We start from the raw sequence: 22,128 nt of genomic DNA on the forward strand, positions 1-22,128 counted from the left end.
AAACTTTTGGTCTGTACTGTATAATATAGATATGTCACCCAGCTTTACAAGAGGACTGCACGGCAGATCAGACAGTATATGACGGGATCGGGCGGTGAGGGACGATAAGTGCAGGAATAGGAGATCATTGACGGGCAGGGATGGATTTACAGGTGGGGACTTGTAATTTGTGGAGATGTTTTGCCGCATCGAGTGGCCGGTGCAGGGTTCAGTCTGCCGGTGCTGGACCCCCGCACAGGTGTCGTGCCGGCATCTCAGTGGGAGAAGCAGCAGCACAGGAGCCGGGAGGGCGCAGAGCGGCGGCGGAGGGGCTGCACATCCCGGGAGACCGTGTCCTGGATCCACCCCTGGCTGCTGAGATCACTGGAGACATTCAGAGCAGCGGATCAAGTGCACTGTCCTGTAATCGATTGCCGAGCGCCTGGAGCTGCCAGCCTGTATTTATTGGCCGTGTGTCTGGGGAGGCTGCTGCTGCCTGCTTCATCCGTTTCTCTGGGTTTGACCAGCTGTCCCGGGCTAACCCCTGCCTGGCTCTGTGCAGATCATGGAGGAAGTAGGAGCTGGATTACCCTCAGCCCCAGCACCACTGCCCTAGTGTCCACAGCAGCCACGGAGCACAAGGAGGCGGCGGCCACGGCCCCGGGGATGGCAGTGTGGCCCCGCATGCCCTGCTAAGGTAATGGCAGCCGTGTGCTCCGCGCAGCCTGCAGGTGACGGCGGAGGATGGGAGGGGGGCACAAACTTGTTATTGTCTGGCACCGTCACACTGCGCTCCGACTTGTTGATAGCAGCAGTAAGAGGAGGGGAGGGAGCTGTCACCCTGCCACTGCCTGTCACACCGCTGTCACCCTGCCACTGCCTGTCACACCGCTGTCACCCTGCCACTGCCTGTCACACCGCTGTCACCCTGCCACTGCCTGTCACACCGCTGTCACCCTGCCACTGCCTGTCACACCGCTGTCACCCTGCCACTGCCTGTCACACCGCTGTCACCCTGCCACTGCCTGTCACACCGCTGTCACCCTGCCACTGCCTGTCACACCGCTGTCACCCTGCCACTGCCTGTCACACCGCTGTCACCCTGCCACTGCCTGTCACACCGCTGTCACCCTGCCACTGCCTGTCACACCGCTGTCACCCTGCCACTGCCTGTCACACCGCTGTCACCCTGCCACTGCCTGTCACACCGCTGTCACCCTGCCACTGCCTGTCACACCGCTGTCACCCTGCCACTGCCTGTCACACCGCTGTCACCCTGCCACTGCCTGTCACACCGCTGTCACCCTGCCACTGCCTGTCACACCGCTGTCACCCTGCCACTGCCTGTCACACCGCTGTCACCCTGCCACTGCCTGTCACCCTGCCTAGACTCATGCGTGTTATATCTGCCTGTCACTGTTCTCTACTTTTCACCCAACCTGTCCTCCATGCCTTCCCTGTCTGCCTGTCACCCTGCTGTCCACCTGTGCCTGCCCAGTCTGCCTGTCCACCTGTGCCTGCCCAGTCTGCCTGTCCACCTGTGCCTGCCCAGCCTGCCTGTCCACCTGTGCCTGCCCAGCCTGCCTGTCCACCTGTGCCTGCCCAGCCTGCCTGTCCACCTGTGCCTGCCCAGCCTGCCTGTCCACCTGTGCCTGCCCAGCCTGCCTGTCCACCTGTGCCTGCCCAGCCTGCCTGTCCACCTGTGCCTGCCCAGCCTGCCTGTCCACCTGTGCCTGCCCAGCCTGCCTGTCCACCTGCGCCTGCCCAGCCTGCCTGTCCACCTGCGCAGCCTGCCTGTCCACCTGCCTGTCCACCTGCGCAGCCTGCCTGTCCACCTGCCTGTCCACCTGCGCCTGCCCAGCCTGCCTGTCCACCTGCGCCTGCCCAGCCTGCCTGTCCACCTGCGCCTGCCCAGCCTGCCTGTCCACCTGCCCAGCCTGCCTGTCCACCTGCGCCTGCCCAGCCTGCCTGTCCACCTGCGCCTGCCCAGCCTGCCTGTCCACCTGCGCCTGCCCAGCCTGCCTGTCCACCTGCGCCTGCCCAGCCTGCCTGTCCACCTGCGCCTGCCTGTCCACCTGCGCCTGCCTGTCCACCTGCGCCTGCCCAGCCTGCCTGTCCACCTGCGCCTGCCCAGCCTGCCTGTCCACCTGCGCCTGCCCAGCCTGCCTGTCCACCTGCGCCTGCCCAGCCTGCCTGTCCACCTGCGCCTGCCCAGCCTGCCTGTCCACCTGCGCCTGCCCAGCCTGCCTGTCCACCTGCGCAGCCTGCCTGTCCACCTGCGCCTGCCCAGCCTGCCTGTCCACCTGCGCAGCCTGCCTGTCCACCTGCGCCTGCCCAGCCTGCCTGTCCACCTGCGCAGCCTGCCTGTCCACCTGCGCCTGCCCAGCCTGCCTGTCCACCTGCGCAGCCTGCCTGTCCACCTGCGCCTGCCCAGCCTGCCTGTCCACCTGCGCCTGCCCAGCCTGCCTGTCCACCTGCGCCTGCCCAGCCTGCCTGTCCACCTGCGCCTGCCCAGCCTGCCTGTCCACCTGCGCCTGCCCACCTGCGCCTGTCCACCTGCGCCTGCCCAGCCTGCCTGTCCACCTGCGCCTGCCCAGCCTGCCTGTCCACCTGCGCCTGCCCAGCCTGCCTGTCCACCTGCGCCTGCCCAGCCTGCCTGTCCACCTGCGCCTGCCCAGCCTGCCTGTCTGTTATCTTGCTGTGCACCTGCTTATTCTTCTTATTCTACTGCTGGCCCTTTTACTTGTCATCCAACCAATCACCAGTGCCTTGCCTGTCTAGAGTGCCTTCCCGATTGTGTGCCTGCCCTTTGGAGCGCCTGCCTGTTTGCCTGCCTGTGAGGAGTGCTTGTCGGGAGCGCCTTCCCGTTTGCCTGCCTGTCGGGAGCGCCTTCCCGTTTGCCTGCCTGTCGGGAGCGCCTGCCCGTTTGCCTGCCATTCAGTGACTGTAATGCTTTAGTAGGTGGTGGTGTCACGTGAAGGTAGAGGGAGTCTCTGCGGCCGATGTGTTGGGGTGCGTGAACCTGTTTGGTGATGTATCTCCAGCACAATCAGTTTTGCTCCCCTTTTTCTCTTTACACTCCCTGTAAGGGCTTGTTCAGACCAGAGTGTAATGGGTTAGTGTGGTGTCTGTGCTCTGTACACGGAGGGCACACACCCCATTATACACAGTGTGTCAGTGCACGTGGACGATTTACCACAGGGATCAACAGTCTACATGGAAAAGGTGTCAGTGTGGACTAGGCCATGTAAATGTCTGGCAGCCCCGGCACTCTTCCAGTATGTGGAGAGGCACACGGAGCTGATTTGTGGATGTGACTGACCTGACTTTTCGTAGTGCTGAGTGACCCCCACCTTATTGTATGAGGTGCATATAGTTGTATATGGCAGGACAGATTCACTGGGGTCAGTGACTGACTGAGATCCAGATTTATTAATACTAGAGGTCCATGTTGTCTGAGTGTGACTATATATTGTGAAGGAGGGGAATATACGGTGATGGGGTCTCACTATGATCTCGTGTAAGGGGCCAGGATGGCGCACCGTGCTGGGGTCTGGCAGGATTATCTCCTATGGCAATATACAGTGGTGGGATGTCGTCCTCGGCCAGGCCTCCGCTGTACTGGTCACCAGTCCTGTGATGGGAATGTCATTGAATTGCGCTTTATCTATATTCTGAAATGCAGATGCCACGTGATTGATGCGGCCTCGTTACTGCGGAGCGAGTGTGGATTGTCATCCGCTGCATTGTAGGTTCAGAAAGTGTGACATTTAGACCATGGTGCAAGTACTCACCTGTATTGTCTGGACGATGACACAACCCTGATTGTGCAGGACTCTGGATGTCGTGTAACTCTAGAGGAGACTGATGTGACAATGTATGTTGTGATGACCCTGGTGACAACTGGTGTGATGTGACACTATGACAACACTTCCAGTCATGGGAGGAATAATGTGACAGCAGACTAGGTATATATTTGGAGTCTTGGCACTGCTTTTATTTGGGACATTCTGCTGATTGTGGCCATATTGTTGAATTTTTTTGTGAACCTGTGGGATACAAGTGGGTTAATAATGGGCATGCTTGGGGCACTGCCAGGAACACCTGATTGGAAAAGTTTTTCATTCTATGCCATTATTGTAAAGTCTTACATACAGCATAGCAATACAATCACACATCCGTGATACTTGGACCGTGGTCACAATATGTAGCCTCCGGTGTCAGGAAACCCACCGATCTGCCACATATGCCCATCTCCGCTCAGTAGTCCATATTGCAATCCGAGCTTGCTCCAGGTTCTTACATATCTGTGATGAAGACCAAAGCTTTACAGGAAAGAAAAGATAAAAGGGTTAAATTTATTTTTTTTTTTTTTTTTACAGTTTTTCGTAAGAGGATAGTTTGGGTGTTTTTTATTGCTTGAGTGCTCTTTTATGTCGGGGATTTTCTACCATGGCTGACCGTGTTGTTATAGGCCTTCCAGCTATTTGCTGAACTGCTTGATATTGATCATATTGTGACATCAGCTATGGATATTCACACAGAAATGGCAAGAATGAGGATGGTAGCTTGTTCCCCCTAGGGTAAGCCACTTTTTCTTTTAACATTGTTTTACAGTCACTTGGAGACACTGTGCATCGATAGGCACAAGATGTGCTTGATATAAGGTGAAATGTGGCAACGTTTCAGGTCTTTATACCCTTCGTCAGCCATAGGTCGGTCACCAGGAGGATGAGGATGATGGGACTGGTCACACCACACCTGTTTCTGTACTGGAAACTTCACAATAACTGGTTTGCCATTGGGGAAAATTACTCCTAGACCAGCGTCGTCCCGTCCCCCCTCAACTCCAGTCCTTGAGAGCCACCAGCAGATTATATTCCCTAATAATTCCACCACCTGGGTGATATCACCTGTGTAATACTAAAGAAATCCTGAAAACATGATATGTTCGTGGCTCTTAATCTTGAGGACTAGAGCTGAGGAACATTGCTCAAGACCTTGACTTTTTCTATAAAGTTGTCCTTGTTTTACTGGTGACCTTCCTACACCTGAGGAACACCTGAATTGTTGTCCTATTCACCTCGTGTCAAGCACTTTAATCTCACTAAATGGAGAGTTAGGTTTGGCTATGAGAAAGCGTTCTATCAAATTATTGAAGCCTACTTGTACCGGTTGGTGTGTGCTTCCTCCAAGTGATAAATCTGCTCTGAATGTGACATGACTGGGTGGCGCGTGAGTGACAATGGAGTAACTGGAGGGACCCTATATGTGGTTGATGAGGTCTGTTTCTTGGAAAAACTACAACTTCCAATGTGTCATAGCTGCTGGGAGTTGTGCTTTCACCAAATCTGGAGAACTTCAGGTTGTAGATGTGAACAGAACTCCGTGTGTCACCTGGCAATGCAATGGTTAGTGTTGTGCCTCAGTAGATAGCAGCAGTACCTGAGGGCCTCCCCATCATCAGTGTCGGATGATATTGATGGCCTTGATCTTGGCGTCTCACCTGACCCACCTTGTCCTCACCTAGGAGCTGTCCTTTCCCTGTTTTCCTCCCTACACTTTTTTCTTTCACCCCTCTACCTCCTCCCCTTTCCTCCCCTTTTCTTCTCCTAGTTTCTTTCTCAGCTGCTTCAGAAATAACCGGTGGATCCAGTTTTGTTCTTGTTAATCTCATTGCTGGAGCGATGACCTCCCTCTCCCTCTCGCTTTCCTGAAAGTACGTGACATTCCTAACTTTCTTCAGTAGTCTGCACCGCACCACACTCCTCCTCAGTGCTCCGCACATCCCTGGACTCCTCACTGCCACCACCACTACTCTCCTCTCAGGACTGTCCTGCTCCGCACTCTTCACCTGCTAACAGAAATCAATGGGCCAGCCCCACACGAGGTAGTGACGTCTTTAATGTGTACTCTTATCTTCTGTACATGCCTCGCACACTCGCATCACACACTCACTATGCTTTATATTGGATTATTAGTGTTTCTTCCATTATGGCTTTATACGTCTTATGTGTCCAATGATCTCCCAATATAATCTAGTGTGTATGTATTGATCAATGACTGTAATGTGATAGAGATGTAGGGTTTAGTTGTGTGTTGTCAGTTTACGAACGCCAGTGATGGTCCTCCTCGCGTCTCCAGGATTACCTGCAGTCCTCTGTAAAACCACAGGTGGCTCAACGGATCGCAGGCTGTTCTACTGAATGACAAAATCTCTTCTACTACTAAGCTTTGCTCTGCTTTATATCTTTACTATATAATATATATCTCATAATTTTTATTTTCTGCAAAAATTGTGTGAAATGCGTTGGATGTCGAATACAAATTCAGTAAAAGTTACGCCTAGACTTATGTAAAAAGCAGATTGAGTTTTTCAGTGGTTCTGACCCTTCATTGGGTCATGTGCGCAATATTTTGCGGCACTTTAATGACGGCAAATAGGTGTAGAGTTCCTCTACATTCTGAGGCTTTTTATGCACATCTTCCTTGGCTGATACAAGATTTATCCATTTTTCTTTGCCAAATTATATCTAAAGGACTGTTTAGGTTTAGCTAATGAGTCACAATTACACGTCTTCTATGGCAGCTATTTCTATAACTGGCCAGTTGATCCTCCACTGACTTGGAAAGTTTCCGCCTCTGTATTTGGGAAGTCTGCTTGGTCTTTGGGCCATGCCCCCCCCCCCCCCCCCCCTTATCTCTGTTGCCCCAAATTCAGCGTTGGCTTCTGATTTTTATCTTTGCCGCCCTTTTATGTGACAGATGAGTCCTAAGTAACTGAAGTTTCCAACCTGTTGAGTTCCCTTTTTGAGGAGTACTCCTGGCATTTTTCTTCTTTTGTCATGGTGGGTCTGTAGCAACAAACGTGTAATCTTCTGCTTGTGAAAGCAATTTAATCTGTCTGACAAGGAGAAAAAAAAGAAAGTAGAAAGGGGAAAAGTGCTCCTGCTATAGGCAGCCGTTAGAGTTATAGACTTTTTTTTTTTTTTTTTTTTACTTTTTTGGGAAGTGATTTGGAGACAGGACTCGAAGCTGCTCACTTTCCAGTAAGTAATGCAGAAATTCCAGGAGCAGGAGCTAAATATACTTGGTGGATCAATACTGAAATGGCTGGTTGTGAATAATTTAACTGGCAGTGCTGGAACGATTTGGAAGCTAAGAGCAAACGAGGAAGAGGTGACAAGAAAATTCCTCTCCATTCCCCATGAAGTCAGGTCTCGCTTCTGACTGGCAGATGGATTGTTTTTTTTTATTTATTAATTTTATTTTATTTATTTTTTTTACTTAAGTCTTTACTAGTTTCTGCTGTTCCATATTTATTATTTAAAATTATTTAATATTTTTTTTGCAATATTTGTGTGTGTGTGTGTGTGTGTATATATGATATATATATATATATATATTTACACAATATTTATTTTTTTTTTTTTTTTTATATACACTTTGTCACTTTTTGTTAGTTGACATGCAGACTGAGAATTCCTGCGATTTGATATATATTGTTGTAGAAATGGATTGACAGCTCAATCTTCTTCTTCTTCTTTTTTTTTTTTTTTTTCTATGATGGGAATTCTCACTTTGTGGTAATCTTCCATTCTGTAGGGGTACATTTTTTAAGAAAATAGGGAGAGAATTACTTAAGTAACAACTCCTGTAGTATGTGGTGGCAGTCTTAATTTTGTAATGTCAAAGCTTTAAGAAAATAAAGGAGCACTGCTCACTTAATAATTCCTGTAGTAAGTCTGTATCGCTCAGTGCCTTGACTGTATTCTGCCATTCTGTAGTTGCAAATCTTTAAAAAAAAAAAAAAATAGTGGAGAATTGCTTAAGTAACAATTTCTGTAATATGTGGTGGTAGCTTTTTCAGTTTGAAATAGCAAGAATTTAAGAAAATAGGGGAGAATTGCTTATGTAACAATTCCTGTAGTATGTGGTGGTTGTCCTAATGTTGTAATGGCAAAGCTTTAAGAAAATAAGGGAGAATGGCTCACATAACAATTCCTGTAGTAAGTCTGTATTGCTTGCAGTGTATAATCTATGCCTTGACTATATTCTGCCATTTTGTAGTTGCAAATCTTCAAGAAAATAGTGGAGAATTGCTTAAGTAACAATTCCTGTAGTGAGTCTATATTGTTGGCGGTGTATAGTTTATGCCTCAGTGATAATCTGCCATTCTATAGTTGAGAATCTTTAAGAAAATAGATGAGAATTTCTTAAGTACCAGCTCCTGTAATATGTGGTGGTAGTCTTTCATTTTGTAATGACCAATCTTTAAGACAATAAGGGAGAATTGCTCACATAACAATTCCAGTAGTAAGTCTGTATTGCTTGCAGTGTATGATCTATGCCTTGATTGTAATCTGCCATTCTGTAGTTGCAAAACTTTAAGACAATAGCGGGGGAATTGCTTAAGTAACAATTCCTGTAGTAAGTCTATGGTTGGCGGTGTAAAGTTTATGCCTCAATGATCTGCCGTTCTGTAATTTTGAAAATATTTAAGAAAATAGGTGAGAATTTCTGTAATATGTGGTGGTGGTCTTTTTTTCATTTGGTAATGGCAAATCTTTAATACAATAAGGGGAAATTGCTCACATAACAATTCTTGTAGTAAGTCTGTGATGCCCACGGTATATGATTTATGCCTTGATTATATTCTGCCATTCTGTAGGTGCAAATCTTACAAAAAAGGGGGAATTGCACACTAGAAGTCCCAGGAATTTCGAGCTCCATAGGGTTCCAATGGTAGAAATGTTAACTGACCCCTCTCTGGGACTTCTAGTGTTAAGTAACAATTGCTGTAGTAAGTCTATATTGTTCGCAGTGCACTATCTATGCCTTGATGGCATTCTTCCATTCTGTAGTTGCGAATCTTTAAGAAAATAAGTGAGAATTACTTAACTCTAATATGCAGTGGTAAGCTTAATTTTGTAATGGCAAATCTTTAAGAAAATTAGGGAACAATTGCTTATATAACAATTCCTGTAGTAAGTCTATATTGCCCTTGGTGTCGGATCTATGCCTTGGTGGTAATCTGCCATTCTGTAATATTTAAGATATTAGTCGAGAATTGCTTAAGTAACAATTCCTGTAGTATGTGGATTTGCTGGTGCATCCACCTTCGTCTGCAGTTGTACGTTCTCAAAGGCTTCTCCAGTATAACTCTGATAGACAAATATAAGAGACTGGAATATTTCCTATATATATATATATACTTTCCGTTCTCTTACATTTGTTTTTGGAGGTTTGAGACTTGAAGAGTTGTCCGTGTAATGTCCAAGAGATCAGAAGCCGCGCAGGAAGCAATCACAGACTGACCACACAGCCTCTCTGATCTATAGATTGTACCCAGCAGGTTTCGGCTTTGCCCATATATTATTTAATCCCCCCCCCCCCCCCCCCCATCATTTCCATGTCCATTTAGTCCATACGCTGCAGTGGAGGCTGATAGATCATGTACAGATGATACCATGCACTTTTGTGTAACCAATAACAGGTAAGATTAATTTCTTGCTTTAAGTGGGTCGTATAGGGATCTAGACCCCAGAAATAAAAACTGATATTTTTTACTTTATTTTTTTTTCCCCCCTCTTATTCTTGGCTCGTCCTGATATCCGAGTCCATGCGAAATCAACTCCGTAATTCCAGTAAAGTGACAAGGACTTGGCAAGAACGACTTGCTGAAATGAAGGAACTGAACTTTTTTTTTTTTTTAAGTCCTGATTTCTTGAAATCAATGTGAATTCCGCTGTGTATTAATTGTAGCGGTGTAATTACATGATGTCATTCGTCCTTTGATATCATGGTAACCTATGGCACGCGCTGCGGAGAGCTTGCTTTTTTTTTTTCCGTTGGCAACAAAGGGGTTAAGTCTCCTAACACAGGAAGATAGTAGCGTGTGACAGCACTCGGCTGACGGGGAGGACATAGGTACATTTATGCTGCGCTCTTATAGGGGCTCTCACCCACTTTCTCTTTATGTTGTGCTTTCTGCTACTTTTGGGACCAGCATCTTCTGGTGATAGCACTATGTCCTTCTCATATTAATTCGGATTTGATGGGACTTAATGTTGGAAGATGACTCTGAAATTTAAATGTCCGATCTGAAGGTTTAGTCCCTGCCGATCTGCATTGTAGCTATGCACTTCACGGAGGACACCGGCAGGGCTTTCAGAAAAGAGGGTCAGATGGGACGATCCGGAGTCATACATTACAAAAAGATGAAGTACTGGATGTCCCCTGGTGGCCCAGGGCTATATACCGTCCAGCAGACCCATGTAAATAGCTTGTTACATATGACACCTTTATTATCTTGTAGAAATATCCATTGTTTTAAGATTGTTCTTGTTTTATATTTCAGCACTGCTCTTTGACTATGGAAACGGAGAGACCCGATGGATACGTAACTAGTAAGTGACCATCTCTGTTATGGTTTTGCCTGTCGGACTTAAGTTTATACTTTTTTCTTCCATTTATGATGCTTTTGCATAGTTTAGACCAGTGTTTCTCCAAACTCCAGTCCTCACGACACCCCCCCCCCCCCCCTTCAAAATTCCCTATTCCTGTACATCTGAGAACCTGATAATTTTATCACCAGTGTAATATTAAGGAGAACTTGATGCATTGAGAGGTCGTGAGGACTGAAGTTTAGGGAAACGCTAGTTTAGGCTGCTTTCACACATCAGTTTTTTGCCATCAGGCAAAAACCCTGAAAAAACGGATCCAGCGTCTGTTGCCGCCGGATCCGTTTTTTTTTTTCTCCCCATAGACTTCTATTAGCACTGGATTGTGCCGGATGGCCTTGCGTTCCATTTGGCTTTCGCCAATTTGCTTGTCCGGCGGCCGAATGGAACGCTGAGGAACGTTTTTTGTCTCCGGCGAAAAAACGTATTGCACAGGATCTGTCACTGTACAGCGTGTTTTATAATGGAAGCCTATGGACGCCGGATCCGGCGTAATGCGGCAAAAAACGCATATGACCGCTGGATCAGTTTTTTTTGAACGGAGCATGCTCAGTATCACAACGGATCCGTCAAAAAAAAAAAAACTGAAGGAACTGATGCAACTGATCCGTTTTTTTTCGCCTGATCCGCCGCATCAGTTTTTTTTCGTTGGCTCGTGCCTGAAGCCAAAAAACTGATGTGTGAAAGCAGCCTTAGAGGGATGTATTCAAGGGAATCTGTCACCAGGTTTTTGCTCCCCCCTCTGAAAGCAGCATAATGTAGGGGCAGAGACCCTGATTCTAGCAATGTGTTACTTACTGAGCTGTTTGCTGTCATTTTTATAAAAACAATGTTTTCTCTGCTGCAGATCTACAGGGCTCCGGACTAGCTGGCAGCACGCCAAGTAATCATCTAATGATAATCTACTGCTGATTAAACTGTGATTTTATTGAAATTACACTAAGCAGCCCAGTAAGTGACACATTGCTGGAATAAGGATCTCTGCCCCTACATTATGCTGCTCTCAGATTAGGTGGCAAAAACCTGTTGACAGATTCCCTTTAAAGGGACATATGTTGGGATCCCGAATATGTCTTCAGCCACCGTGACCTCCATGTTTCTTAGTGCTCTAGGAGTTTTAGCTTTGATATAAGTAGTTTTGTTGAACTCTACGTCTTGGTACTTCCTACATGGAGATTTGGGATACTCTGCATACACCTGTTACTGGCCCTTGAACTTGAGTCTGTAAACTCTCGAGAGGCTCCTGTTTGCTTGTGTGATAGGGATTCTCTGGAGCTTTGGCTGTGTTTAGTAGACATCTTGCTCCTCATATATCTTACATATAGTGATATCTCCTGGGTGGGCCATTACAGCATACAACAAGTTTTCAGGGGTTTTTCGCTATGTTGCCCAGAACCTATTCATAGTAAGCTACTACGTAAGATATTTATTGCTGATATCTTCACGTCAGTGGAGAATGCGGGAGCTGTAGGCGACACATCATATATACAGTTATAATGATTACTCTTATTTAGAAGGCCTTTAGAAGATCCTCACATATGCGTGTGACATGTTATCACAATTTGCAAACCTTCACTATCCTGTAATGCACTTTTGCTTACAGATAGGACTGTATTGAGCAGTGGTATTGTACATTGTCATGTATGTATGATATGGTTATATAGAGTAGTGTGTACTTGGATACTGATCTGGCATAGTGTCATCTGTCCGATGTAAGTTATGACCTTGGATTTGCATTTTGCCTGCGCTCTTCAAAAGCTCTGATGTCCAGATTGGTGGACTACTAATTGGTTTTCTATAGTGTTAGGACATTGCTGGTAATAGTCCAACACCTAGATGTCTTCATCCTCCTCACCATGTTTTATCTGTACCTTGTATTTCTGTATTTTGATCTTGGATTTCGAAGAAGGTTCGTTAAAAATACTATACTATATATTGGGGATGATCGACTACCTCAAATATTCGGCTTCGCGAATATTTTCCGTATAGGTCGCCGCTATGCGAATATTCGATGTGCAATGTAAGTATGGGAAGCCCGAATAGTTGTTGTTCGGGTTTCCTATATACTTACATTGCACATCGAATATTCGCGAATAGTCGAATAGTGGCGACCCATTCGGAGAATATTCGCGAAGCCGAATATTTGAGGTATTCGATCATCCCTAGTCATGTAATGGCCATGGAGGACATGACAATGGCTCCTTTCTGACGCTCTCTGCACAGTAATATACAACATGACTGCGCTAGTAAGCGTAAAATCATACATATTTTTGCAAATCCATTCGACATGATAGTCATTATTTTCTTTGTGTTCACCATGATCTGTGCAATCTCTGATAGTGTCCTTGTGTTAGATTATTCACCAGGACATCTTGACTAACCTCAATCTGTAAAGACGTCATGTATCCCAGAGCTTTTGTTTTATTTTGGGCTGGAAGTGGTAATTTAGAGGGTCACAGATGAGTATAAGGTCCATGCGTATAATAAATCCTCAGATACTGGTGTTGGGAATATACCAAGACATACATGGTAAGGGCCATCAAACCTACTAAGTGCTTCCAACTTTTCAGCGGTGATGATCATGGGTGGACATGCCATTGGAGCAATCTGAGCAGCCACACAGGGGCCCATGGGCTCAGTGGGCCACCTCCACCTACAAGGGCGGTGGAACTATAATGGGCTTTTGGACTGAAAAGGGATCAGCATTGTTCTTGCACATCGTCCCTGTTCTGTCTCCTGGTGATAACAATGGTATGCAATTTCATTTCTGATTAAATTAGTGACTAGTCACACCATAGTGGCTTCTTCATTACCACCCGCTAGAGGTTCTTGCACTTTTTAACAGTTTGCTAAGAAAACCACATTACAAATGTCATGCACATGTCCTTAATTACTCCATTGTGATCTTAATAAATAGAGTAATGTAATGGAAACTGAGCCTAAGGTTTTCCTTTGACTGGTGACATCCACATTTTCCTTAGAGTTCAGCATCATAATTTCTATTCTGCACAAGTTCAGTAAACCACGATGGCAACCTACATAGCCACATCATTTCCAGAGGCATTAAGTCATCTGCTGTATGGAGATCCGCTCCTTAATACCGGTGTCCATCAACCACAAGCTAGGAAATGGCCTTCTATCTGGAAATTGGCTCATTTTCATCACTACAAGGATGATAATACTAGGGTAATTAAATAAAAATTGGCCACAAATCCAACATATACTAGTAAGTGCAACTGAAAGCAACACCATCCCTTATTTGTTTCAGATTCAGGATTGATTCTCCATGTTTCTTGTCTTGGTAAATCGTTGCTTATTCTGATGGGGGCATTTACAACCTACTTTTTGGCCTATTTAGCTTAATGTGAATAGTGTATAAACAAGTGATCCGACACCAGACATTTATGACATGTCTGCGAGGGTGATACAACAAATTTGGGCCACAAGACCCCCTTCAACTTATGAGTAGTCAAGAGCGAGTACTACCATGCTCAGATGGGCGTGACTGGAGTACCCGAGTATAATGGAAGTCAATGGGGTACTCTAGTATATTTCTGGAAGATTTCCCAGAAAAATGCTTAAGTCCCCCATTGACTTCCATTATACTCGGGTACTCCAGTCACGCCCATCTGAGCATCCAACTGCTCGTACTGAGGACGCAAACATGGTAATGCTCGCTCATCACTACTTATGTAAAGTCCTTTTTGTGGGACTTCTCATATCAGATATAGTGGTACAACCTAAGTATATATTAGAACTATCTCTCATCCGAATACGCCTTTAAATACCCACACGGTAAACGTTCTCTAACTTTCCTTTACTTGCACTGATATTTGGGAATGCAGCTTACGGGGCATTTTGCCGATAGAGGCTTGTCTATAGACTTGGGATATGTACATAGATCATCGCTCATGATTATACCAGATTTCTCCTTCGGGGCTTTTTCAGCATTTCTACACACATGTACAAGCATTTTTCATAGTGGGGTGTTTTTGTTTGTTTTTTTTTTTTTTTACTAATATATTTTTTTGTCTTCTTGATACATTTTTGTTTGGAGTTTTTAAAATCTTATCTTATTTCTTCAACCGCCTCCCTCCACTCTTCAAAACACTAAAAAAAATACCCCAAAAGCCAAATATAAACAGTGTGATTTTATATATTTCATTATAGACTTTCTAATGTATCATCTGACTGCAGCTTTTTTTTCTAAAGAAAACACCGTACTCAAAAATCCTGAGACCAGCTTTATTGTTTTTGGTTTTATACCAGACCATACATTCACCTCTGGATCTTTTGGTTACGTACTCGCCAATTGCACTTTTTGTAGTTTTTGCAGTATTTCGACTCTCGGGAAACAGGTCACCAAATCCATGACATTGAGGCGTTTCTGGCCCTTAAATTTTATTGACAGTAACAGAACAAAAATCAAAAATTTTGTTATTTACGACAGTCTCTAAAATTTGTCTTTTGCGCTACGGGATTGATGGTCTACAGTATTTTGTGCATCTGTGTGAAGAATCTTTTACATTGTAGGAATTCATTATGGGTGAATCAACCAGGAATTAATATGACACATTTGTGTGTTTTTTTTTTTTTTTTTTTTTTTTTTTTAATTTTTTTTACTTTTGGATACTTTAAAGGCTCTTGATGGTAATAATTCTTCACTTGTAAGAAAGTCATAAAATCCCTAAGCAATGGAATGCCCTTCTAGCTGGGAATTGCATCCACAGGAAGGAACATGTTAAGACTCTGGGAGAAAACATTCTGTGAAGAGAAGGATCCTGTTGCAGATGTGATTCCTCAGGAGTGTTTTGTTGGATGGACACTGGTGTCTGTGCTCGGATTGCAGCTTTTGAGAGTCTAACTTTACTAAAACTGCAAAGAATTGGTTGATGGTGCAAAGAATTGGTTGATGGTGCAAAGAAATGGTAGATAGTGTAAGAATAATGAAGTGGCTGTGTAGACTGCTTTGTAATTTCATATTAATTCCAAAGTTATTTCATTCCTTCCATGACTATGGCTAGTTCTGGGCATGTTGAACAACTCATGGTAATGCTATTGAACACTAATTATGTTCATATGGTTCTTTCTGTATACTGATCGAGATACAGATAGATGGATATCTATATCTCTATCACACAGAAATCCATCTCTATTACAGGAGTGCAGATGTTAAAAATTGATCGATAATAGATATATACCGTATCTATCATTATCACTATCGCATCATCAATAGCAATTTTTCACATCTGCGTAGTTATAATTGAACTACATGTAAAATCACCCGTCGTTGTGTTGCATCAGAGGACCAATATGGCCCAGCTTCACATGACAAAAACAACGTCTCTAGGGTTAAACGTTCCAGTAACTCCAGAGTATATAAAGTCGAGTTCCCCACAGGCAGATTTCTAACAGGTCTCCTTTCTTTCTCTCTTTTTTTTTTTTTTCTTCTATTTTTCAAACAGGTGATAATGAGCTTGTGCCCGAGAGGGACCACTCCAATATGGCTATAGATTTGACCTCCTGCACACCCAATGGGCAACATTCCTCCCCTAACCACTTGGCAAGCAGTAAGTCAACCATATCTTTTTTTAATAGCAGTCACAACCAAACAATTTGTACATCTGTTCATTCACAGCAAAAGAAAACCACTTTCCTCTCTGCTCCTTTTTTTTTTTTTTTTTTTTTTTTTTTTTTTTTTATTGGGCAAATGTCTCCGATCGTACAAAAAAATGATTGTCATCTTCCTGTTTAATATCTATGTTTAAGTAATTAGTGTTAGATAATTATTGTTCAAACTAATTTAGCAAGCAATTATATGAAATGTCGTCTAAGACCGCGTGTCTGTTTATATATATAATATATATATTATATATATATGAGATAGATAGATAGATATATTATAAATATATTTTTATATATATATAGATATTTTATAATATAAATAAAAAACTTTTTGGAGCTTATTATGTACAGTTTTATTAGGATTGCAATGAATTTGTAAAAATATGATCTACTTTGGCTTTGTTTTGGAGAATATATATATATATATATATATATATATATATATATATATATATATATATATATATATATATATATATATATTATATTATATTTTTTATATTTTATATATTATATTATATTATTTTTTGTACACCTATAGATTTGAATGGGTGAGTAGTGAATATTAGCCGACACATGGAAGAAACTAGTAGACGTAAGGTGGGTTTTTAAAAATTCAGATAAACGAGTGGGGAAAAATATCCCTCATCTGCACTACCCCGTTAAATAACCGTGTTCCATGGTCATCCATTTATTTGCGGCCAGCTCAAATTACGCTCTTGTGAACCTACCCTATAGGAGAGCTATTTTCAGGTTTAACTTTTTTTTTTTTTTCGTGTTATGGAAAACTGCGGTGTGTTTTTTATTCTAAAACGCTGCAGTACTTAACATAAGATATTGCTTTAACCCCCCCCCCCCAAAAAAAAAATAAAAAATCAGGCATAGGGAGAAAGTATTTCCTTGATTGACAGGTGTTTCCCTAGTTGCTTGTAATGAGTAGGGAGCCGCCCAGCAGACTCCTCTCCTTTTGGCTCATTGTACAGGCTGTTTTCTCTGAAACATTGCAATATACGGGTGCCCTTTTTAAATTTACTACTGAAGGGTTTTAAATATGACATTAGAAGGAAAAAAAAACTTGAACAATTTTTATAGATGCTTCTGTTGAAACTTAGGATCATTTTCACCAGCCAAATAAAGCCGTTTTGTTGCATATGTGCCATCAATCAATCTATTTATTTATTTATTTATTTCTTCTGGAGCTTGTGCATAGATTTGTTCAAATCCCATTTTAGATGTGTACAACAACATATACAGTGCCCATAGATAGCTATGCAAGCAATTCTGCTTGGCTGCTTACTCTTGTGCAGCATCTGTATTGGACATGGAAGTCAATAATCGAAACCTACGCCACTTTTTATAGTTCTTCTGCTCTTGTATCAGGACTGTTAATTTTGAAGGAGTCTTGTAATAGTTTATTTTTGGAAATCAACAGTCAAGAATTTTTTAAATGTGCAACGTTTTATTCTGGTAAACTTGCTCTTTGCCTTCACATTTTCCTATGAGTACTGAGATACAGTGGAACCTTGGATTAAGACTAACTTGGTTTGAGAGCGTTTTGCAAGACAAGCAAAGCTTTCTAAATATTTGTAACTTGGTTTAAGAGCAATGCTTTGCAATAGGAGCAAATACTCACCGTGTACACTTCCGGTTCTGTCCTTTCACTGCGCTCTGACTTGCTCTGGAGGTAACTTTCTAGACATATGTCCTGTATACAGTATAGCATTGTATAGTGTATATACTATATAGCATATCTATCAATTTGCATTTGTGGATACAGTACTGTACTTATTGATAACCAGTGCAGCACATTGCTTGTACTGCACCTCCCGCACACAAACTCTATTGTAAGCTAGCGTACAGTTTAATTTGTCTTATATTATTTTACTGTACAGTATTTTGTATTAGTGTACTGTAATTTTATATGAATACAGTACATTATATTGAATTAATGTAATAAGTTTGTATAAATACTGTAAATATTTTTGGGTTGTGTAACGAATTGTCTGCATTTCAATTATTTCCTGTGGGAAAACCAATTATGCTCGTAATCCAAGATTCCACTGTGTGTGTGTGTGTGTGTGTGTGTGTGTGTGTGTGTGTGTGTGTGTGTGTGTGTGTGTGTGTATGTATGTATGTGTGTGTGTATATGTGCATCTATATATCTATATCTATATCTATCTCACTTGTGTTCTGTGATTTTTTTTTTTTTTCTTTTTTTCTTTAAGAATGCCCATTATATCCTGATGGGATGTTCATATGTCCATGTGTTTTTGGTGGGCCGAGTGAGTGTCAAAATAAATTTTGTAAAAAAAAAAAGTCTGTCCTTGATCGTAGTTATGGATCACATGCTACCAATGCAAGTTATTGGGTCCATAAAAAAAATAAAAACAGATGGTACTTGTTTGTGTTGGAAAAGCTTTCGAATTTTTTTTTTTTTTATTGCATAAAAAAAAAACCTGATGCCACAACCGTAATAACAAAATGGATTCATTGACAGAAAATGGGTAAAAATTGGATCCCACAGACTGATGGAAAATATTTATTTTGCTTAAAAAAAAAAAAAAAACCCCAAAAATTAAGTAGTCTGAATAAGACCTTTTCTGGTCACCTATCTATAATTTACAGGGTAGCTGTATGCCCTCCCTGATTTTGGCCCTGAATATCCATTTTATTGCCATGTCACCCATGCACATGTACTGCAGATGCCTCAATATTGGAGTTGCTTTTTATTTAGGTCTATAAATATTGCTGAACATGTGATACATGTAAAGGTATCCACTGTGAGCAGAATTATTAGGCAAATGAGTATTTTGGTCACATGATGCTTTTTATACATGCTGTCCTACTCCAAGCTGTAGAGGCTTGAGAGCCAACTACGTGATGTGCATCTCTGTAATGAGGAGGGGTGCGGTGTAATGACATCAACACCCTATATAAGGTGTGCTTAATTATTAGGCAACTTCATTTCCTTTGGCAAAATGGGTCAGAAGAGAGATTTGACGGGCTCTGATAAGTCCAAAATTGTGAGATGTCTTGCAGAGGGATGCAGCAGTCTTAAAAGTGCCAAACTTTTTGAAGCGTGATCACCAAACAATCAAGCGTTTCATGGCAAATAGCCAACAGGGTCGCAAGAAGCGTTTTGGTCAAAAAAGGCGCATAATAAGTGCCCATGAATTGAGGAAAATCAAGCGTGAAGCTGCCAAGATGCCATTTGCCACCAGTTTGGCCATATTTCAGAGCTGCAACGTTACTGGGGTATCAAAAAGCACAAGGTGTGCCATACTCAGGGACATGGCCGTGGTAAGGAAGGCTGAAAAACGACAAGCTTTGTACAAGAAAGATAAAACGTCAAGAATGGGCCAAGAAATATCTTAAGACTGATTTTTCAAAGATTTTATGGACTGATGAAATGAGTGACTCTTGATGGGCCAGATGGATTGGCCAGAGGCTAGATCAGTAAATGGCAGAGAGCTCCTCTCCGACGCCAGCAAGGTGGAGGTAGGGTACTGGTATGGGGTGGTATCCTCAAAGATGAACTTGTGGGACCTTTTCGGGTTGAGGATGAAGTGAAGCTCAACTCCCAGACCTACTGCCAGTTTCTGGAAGACAACTTCTTCAAGCGGTGGTACAGGAAGAAGTCGGTATCGTTCAAGAAAAACATGATTTTCATGCAGGACAATGCTCCATCACATGCATCCAACTACTCAACAGCGTGGCTGGCCAGTAAAAGTCTAAAAGATGAAAAAATAATGACATGGCCCCCTTGTTCACCTGATCTGAACCCCATAGAGAACATGTGGTCTCTCATAAAATGTAAGATCTACAAGGTGAGAAAGCAGTACACCTCTCGGAACAGTGTCTGGGAGGCTGTGGTGGCTGCTGCACACAATGTTGATCGTAAACAGATCAAACAACTGACAGAATCTATGGATGGTCGGTTGCTGAGTGTCATCATTAAAAAGGTGGTTATATTGGTCACTAATTTTTTCTTTTTTTTTTTTAAGTTTTGTTTTATGCTGTCAGAAATGTTTATTTCTAAGTTTTGTGCAGTTATATTGGTTTACCTGGTGAAAATAAACAAGTGAGATGGGAATATATTTGGTTTTTATTAAGTTGCCTAATAATTCTGCACAGTAATAGTTACCTGCACAAACAGATATCCTCCTAAGATCCTCCAAATCTAAAAAAAAAATCCCACTCCAACTTCGAAAAATATTAAGCTTTGATATTTGAGTCTTTTTGGTTGATTGAGAACATAGTTGTTGATCAATAATAAAAAAAAAAAAAAATACTCTAAAATACAACTTGCCTAATAATTCTGCACGCGGTGTAGATATCGGTGTCTGTGGATTAGTGTACGGTGTACTGGGCACTGTGATTTTTCTTTCGCGTGTTGACTAGAGTTGAGCGAGAACCTAACTATGTGTACTCGCTATATTCATAACGAGTACTGTCTAATACTCGCGTATTCATTCCGAATAGTGTGTACAATGCAAGTCAATGGGGAAAACTCACAGTGTAACGAGTAACCCGAATGCCGCACGATTTGCTACTCTCACGAATAGTACGGCATTTGGGTTACTCATTACTTTGCAAATTTTTCCCCACTGACTTGCATTGCACACACTATTAGGAATGAATACCCTAGTATTAGACAGTACTTGTTTTGAGTATAGCGAGTATAAATAGTTAGGTATTCGATTCGCTCTAGTGGTGACTGTCTTGGATGTAGTCAGTAGCTTTTATGTTAAGTGTAGTGATTCATATTTTTTTTTTTTTTTTTTTTTTTTTTTTTTTTGTTTTTTGCCTCCTTTTCTCCCAGTGACTTGAGCATATGTTCCAGCATTACATTAAATAATAATGAATTCAGATTTGGTCTTAAATATAATTTAAATATTCATCGCTCCATTAGGTTTTGGTCAAGTAATTATTATTTCCATGTGCCTTAAATACTTAAATTGAAAGTGTACTGCATAATTATTTTTACTGCGGCAAAACCGTTCTATTGATAGCTCTTCTTTGCTGGAAGCATTAAGTTTTACACTTTCAATTTTCTGAAATTCTAATGAGGCCTCCAGAGCTTCTACTGTAAGACGAATGTTCCCTGGCTGTCCGATAAAACCCACCACAATGAGGAGTAAACGTCTAAGTGTGGTCAGTCTTAACAGTTGAATGAGATTGTGTGCTGTCATTTGCTTCGGCAAGGGCAGTTTTCCTTCCTTTTGTGGCCAATGTCTCAAGGTCTTTGGCTGTCTTGGAAGGCCGTTCCGCAGAAGTGTCATTTGAATACAGCCGGCAGAGCTTGTGCTTTAGCAAACATGACCAATTACCCGCCGGTCTCTGGAGAACTGAACACCTCATCTCCTGGAACAGTGGTGTTAGTTTCTCCTGGGATCCCAGCATTCGATAACACAAGCAGGTGATTCCTTCACAGGTGCTGCTCAATGTTGCCGGTGTGCCGGGAGCTTTCGAAATATTCATGCCTTATCCTAATGAGCGTTTTATTGAGGGATTGCAATTTACAAGCCATGTTGTAAACTTTTCCTTGTTGGAAGAGATCCTACATCATTCACTTTTCTAGGGGATTACCGTAAACTAATGAACGTTCATAAAATTAGTGACTATTTTCATCAGCTTAAGCCTAGGGTTACACACAGACTTATCTGGTGGAACGGCTGTATTAGCACTGTCACGAGACACTCGCAATCTAAAGGAATACACATACTGATGTGATTCACATGCAAAGGGCATAACTTTTTTTTTTTTCTTTTTTTTTTCTTTTTCTTTTAATTCCTATAGAAACATTAAAAATGTTTTCTAACCCTATGATTACAATACACTGAACAAAATATACACAACCCATTTTTGGTTTTACTCCCATTTTTCATGAGCTGAACTCAAAGATCTTAGACTTATGTACTGAAAAGGATATTTTTTTTTATTTTTCAAAAGTTTGTCTAAATCTGTGTTTAGTGACATTTCTCCTGTGCTGAGATTATCCACCCATCTCACAGGTGCGTCATATCAAGATGCTGATTAGACAGCAGGATTATTCCACGGG

The 22,128-nt window shown here is 42.7% G+C and overlaps 1 protein-coding gene across 5 annotated transcripts in view; it reads left to right on the forward strand.

Annotated features, from left to right (window-relative positions):
* Positions 1–366: 366 nt before the first annotated feature.
* The window catches only part of IKZF2 (IKAROS family zinc finger 2), a 125,664-nt gene continuing 103,902 nt past the window's right edge, over positions 367–22,128 (forward strand). For 3 of the 5 annotated variants that reach the window (XM_075317533.1, XM_075317535.1, XM_075317534.1), the window contains exons 1-3: positions 10,094–10,256; positions 10,340–10,388; positions 15,908–16,012. In XM_075317533.1, coding sequence (XP_075173648.1) covers positions 10,119–10,256; positions 10,340–10,388; positions 15,908–16,012 — 292 coding nt within the window. In that variant the 5' untranslated portion in view covers positions 10,094–10,118. Of the gene's footprint in view, positions 677–9,420; positions 9,476–10,093; positions 10,257–10,339; positions 10,389–15,907; positions 16,013–22,128 lie in introns of those variants that run through there. The other 2 variants (XM_075317536.1, XM_075317537.1) reach the window with 2 other exon arrangements.

This window comes from Anomaloglossus baeobatrachus, chromosome 7 (assembly GCF_048569485.1).
Source record: "Anomaloglossus baeobatrachus isolate aAnoBae1 chromosome 7, aAnoBae1.hap1, whole genome shotgun sequence".
Classification (NCBI taxonomy): domain Eukaryota; kingdom Metazoa; phylum Chordata; class Amphibia; order Anura; family Aromobatidae; genus Anomaloglossus; species Anomaloglossus baeobatrachus.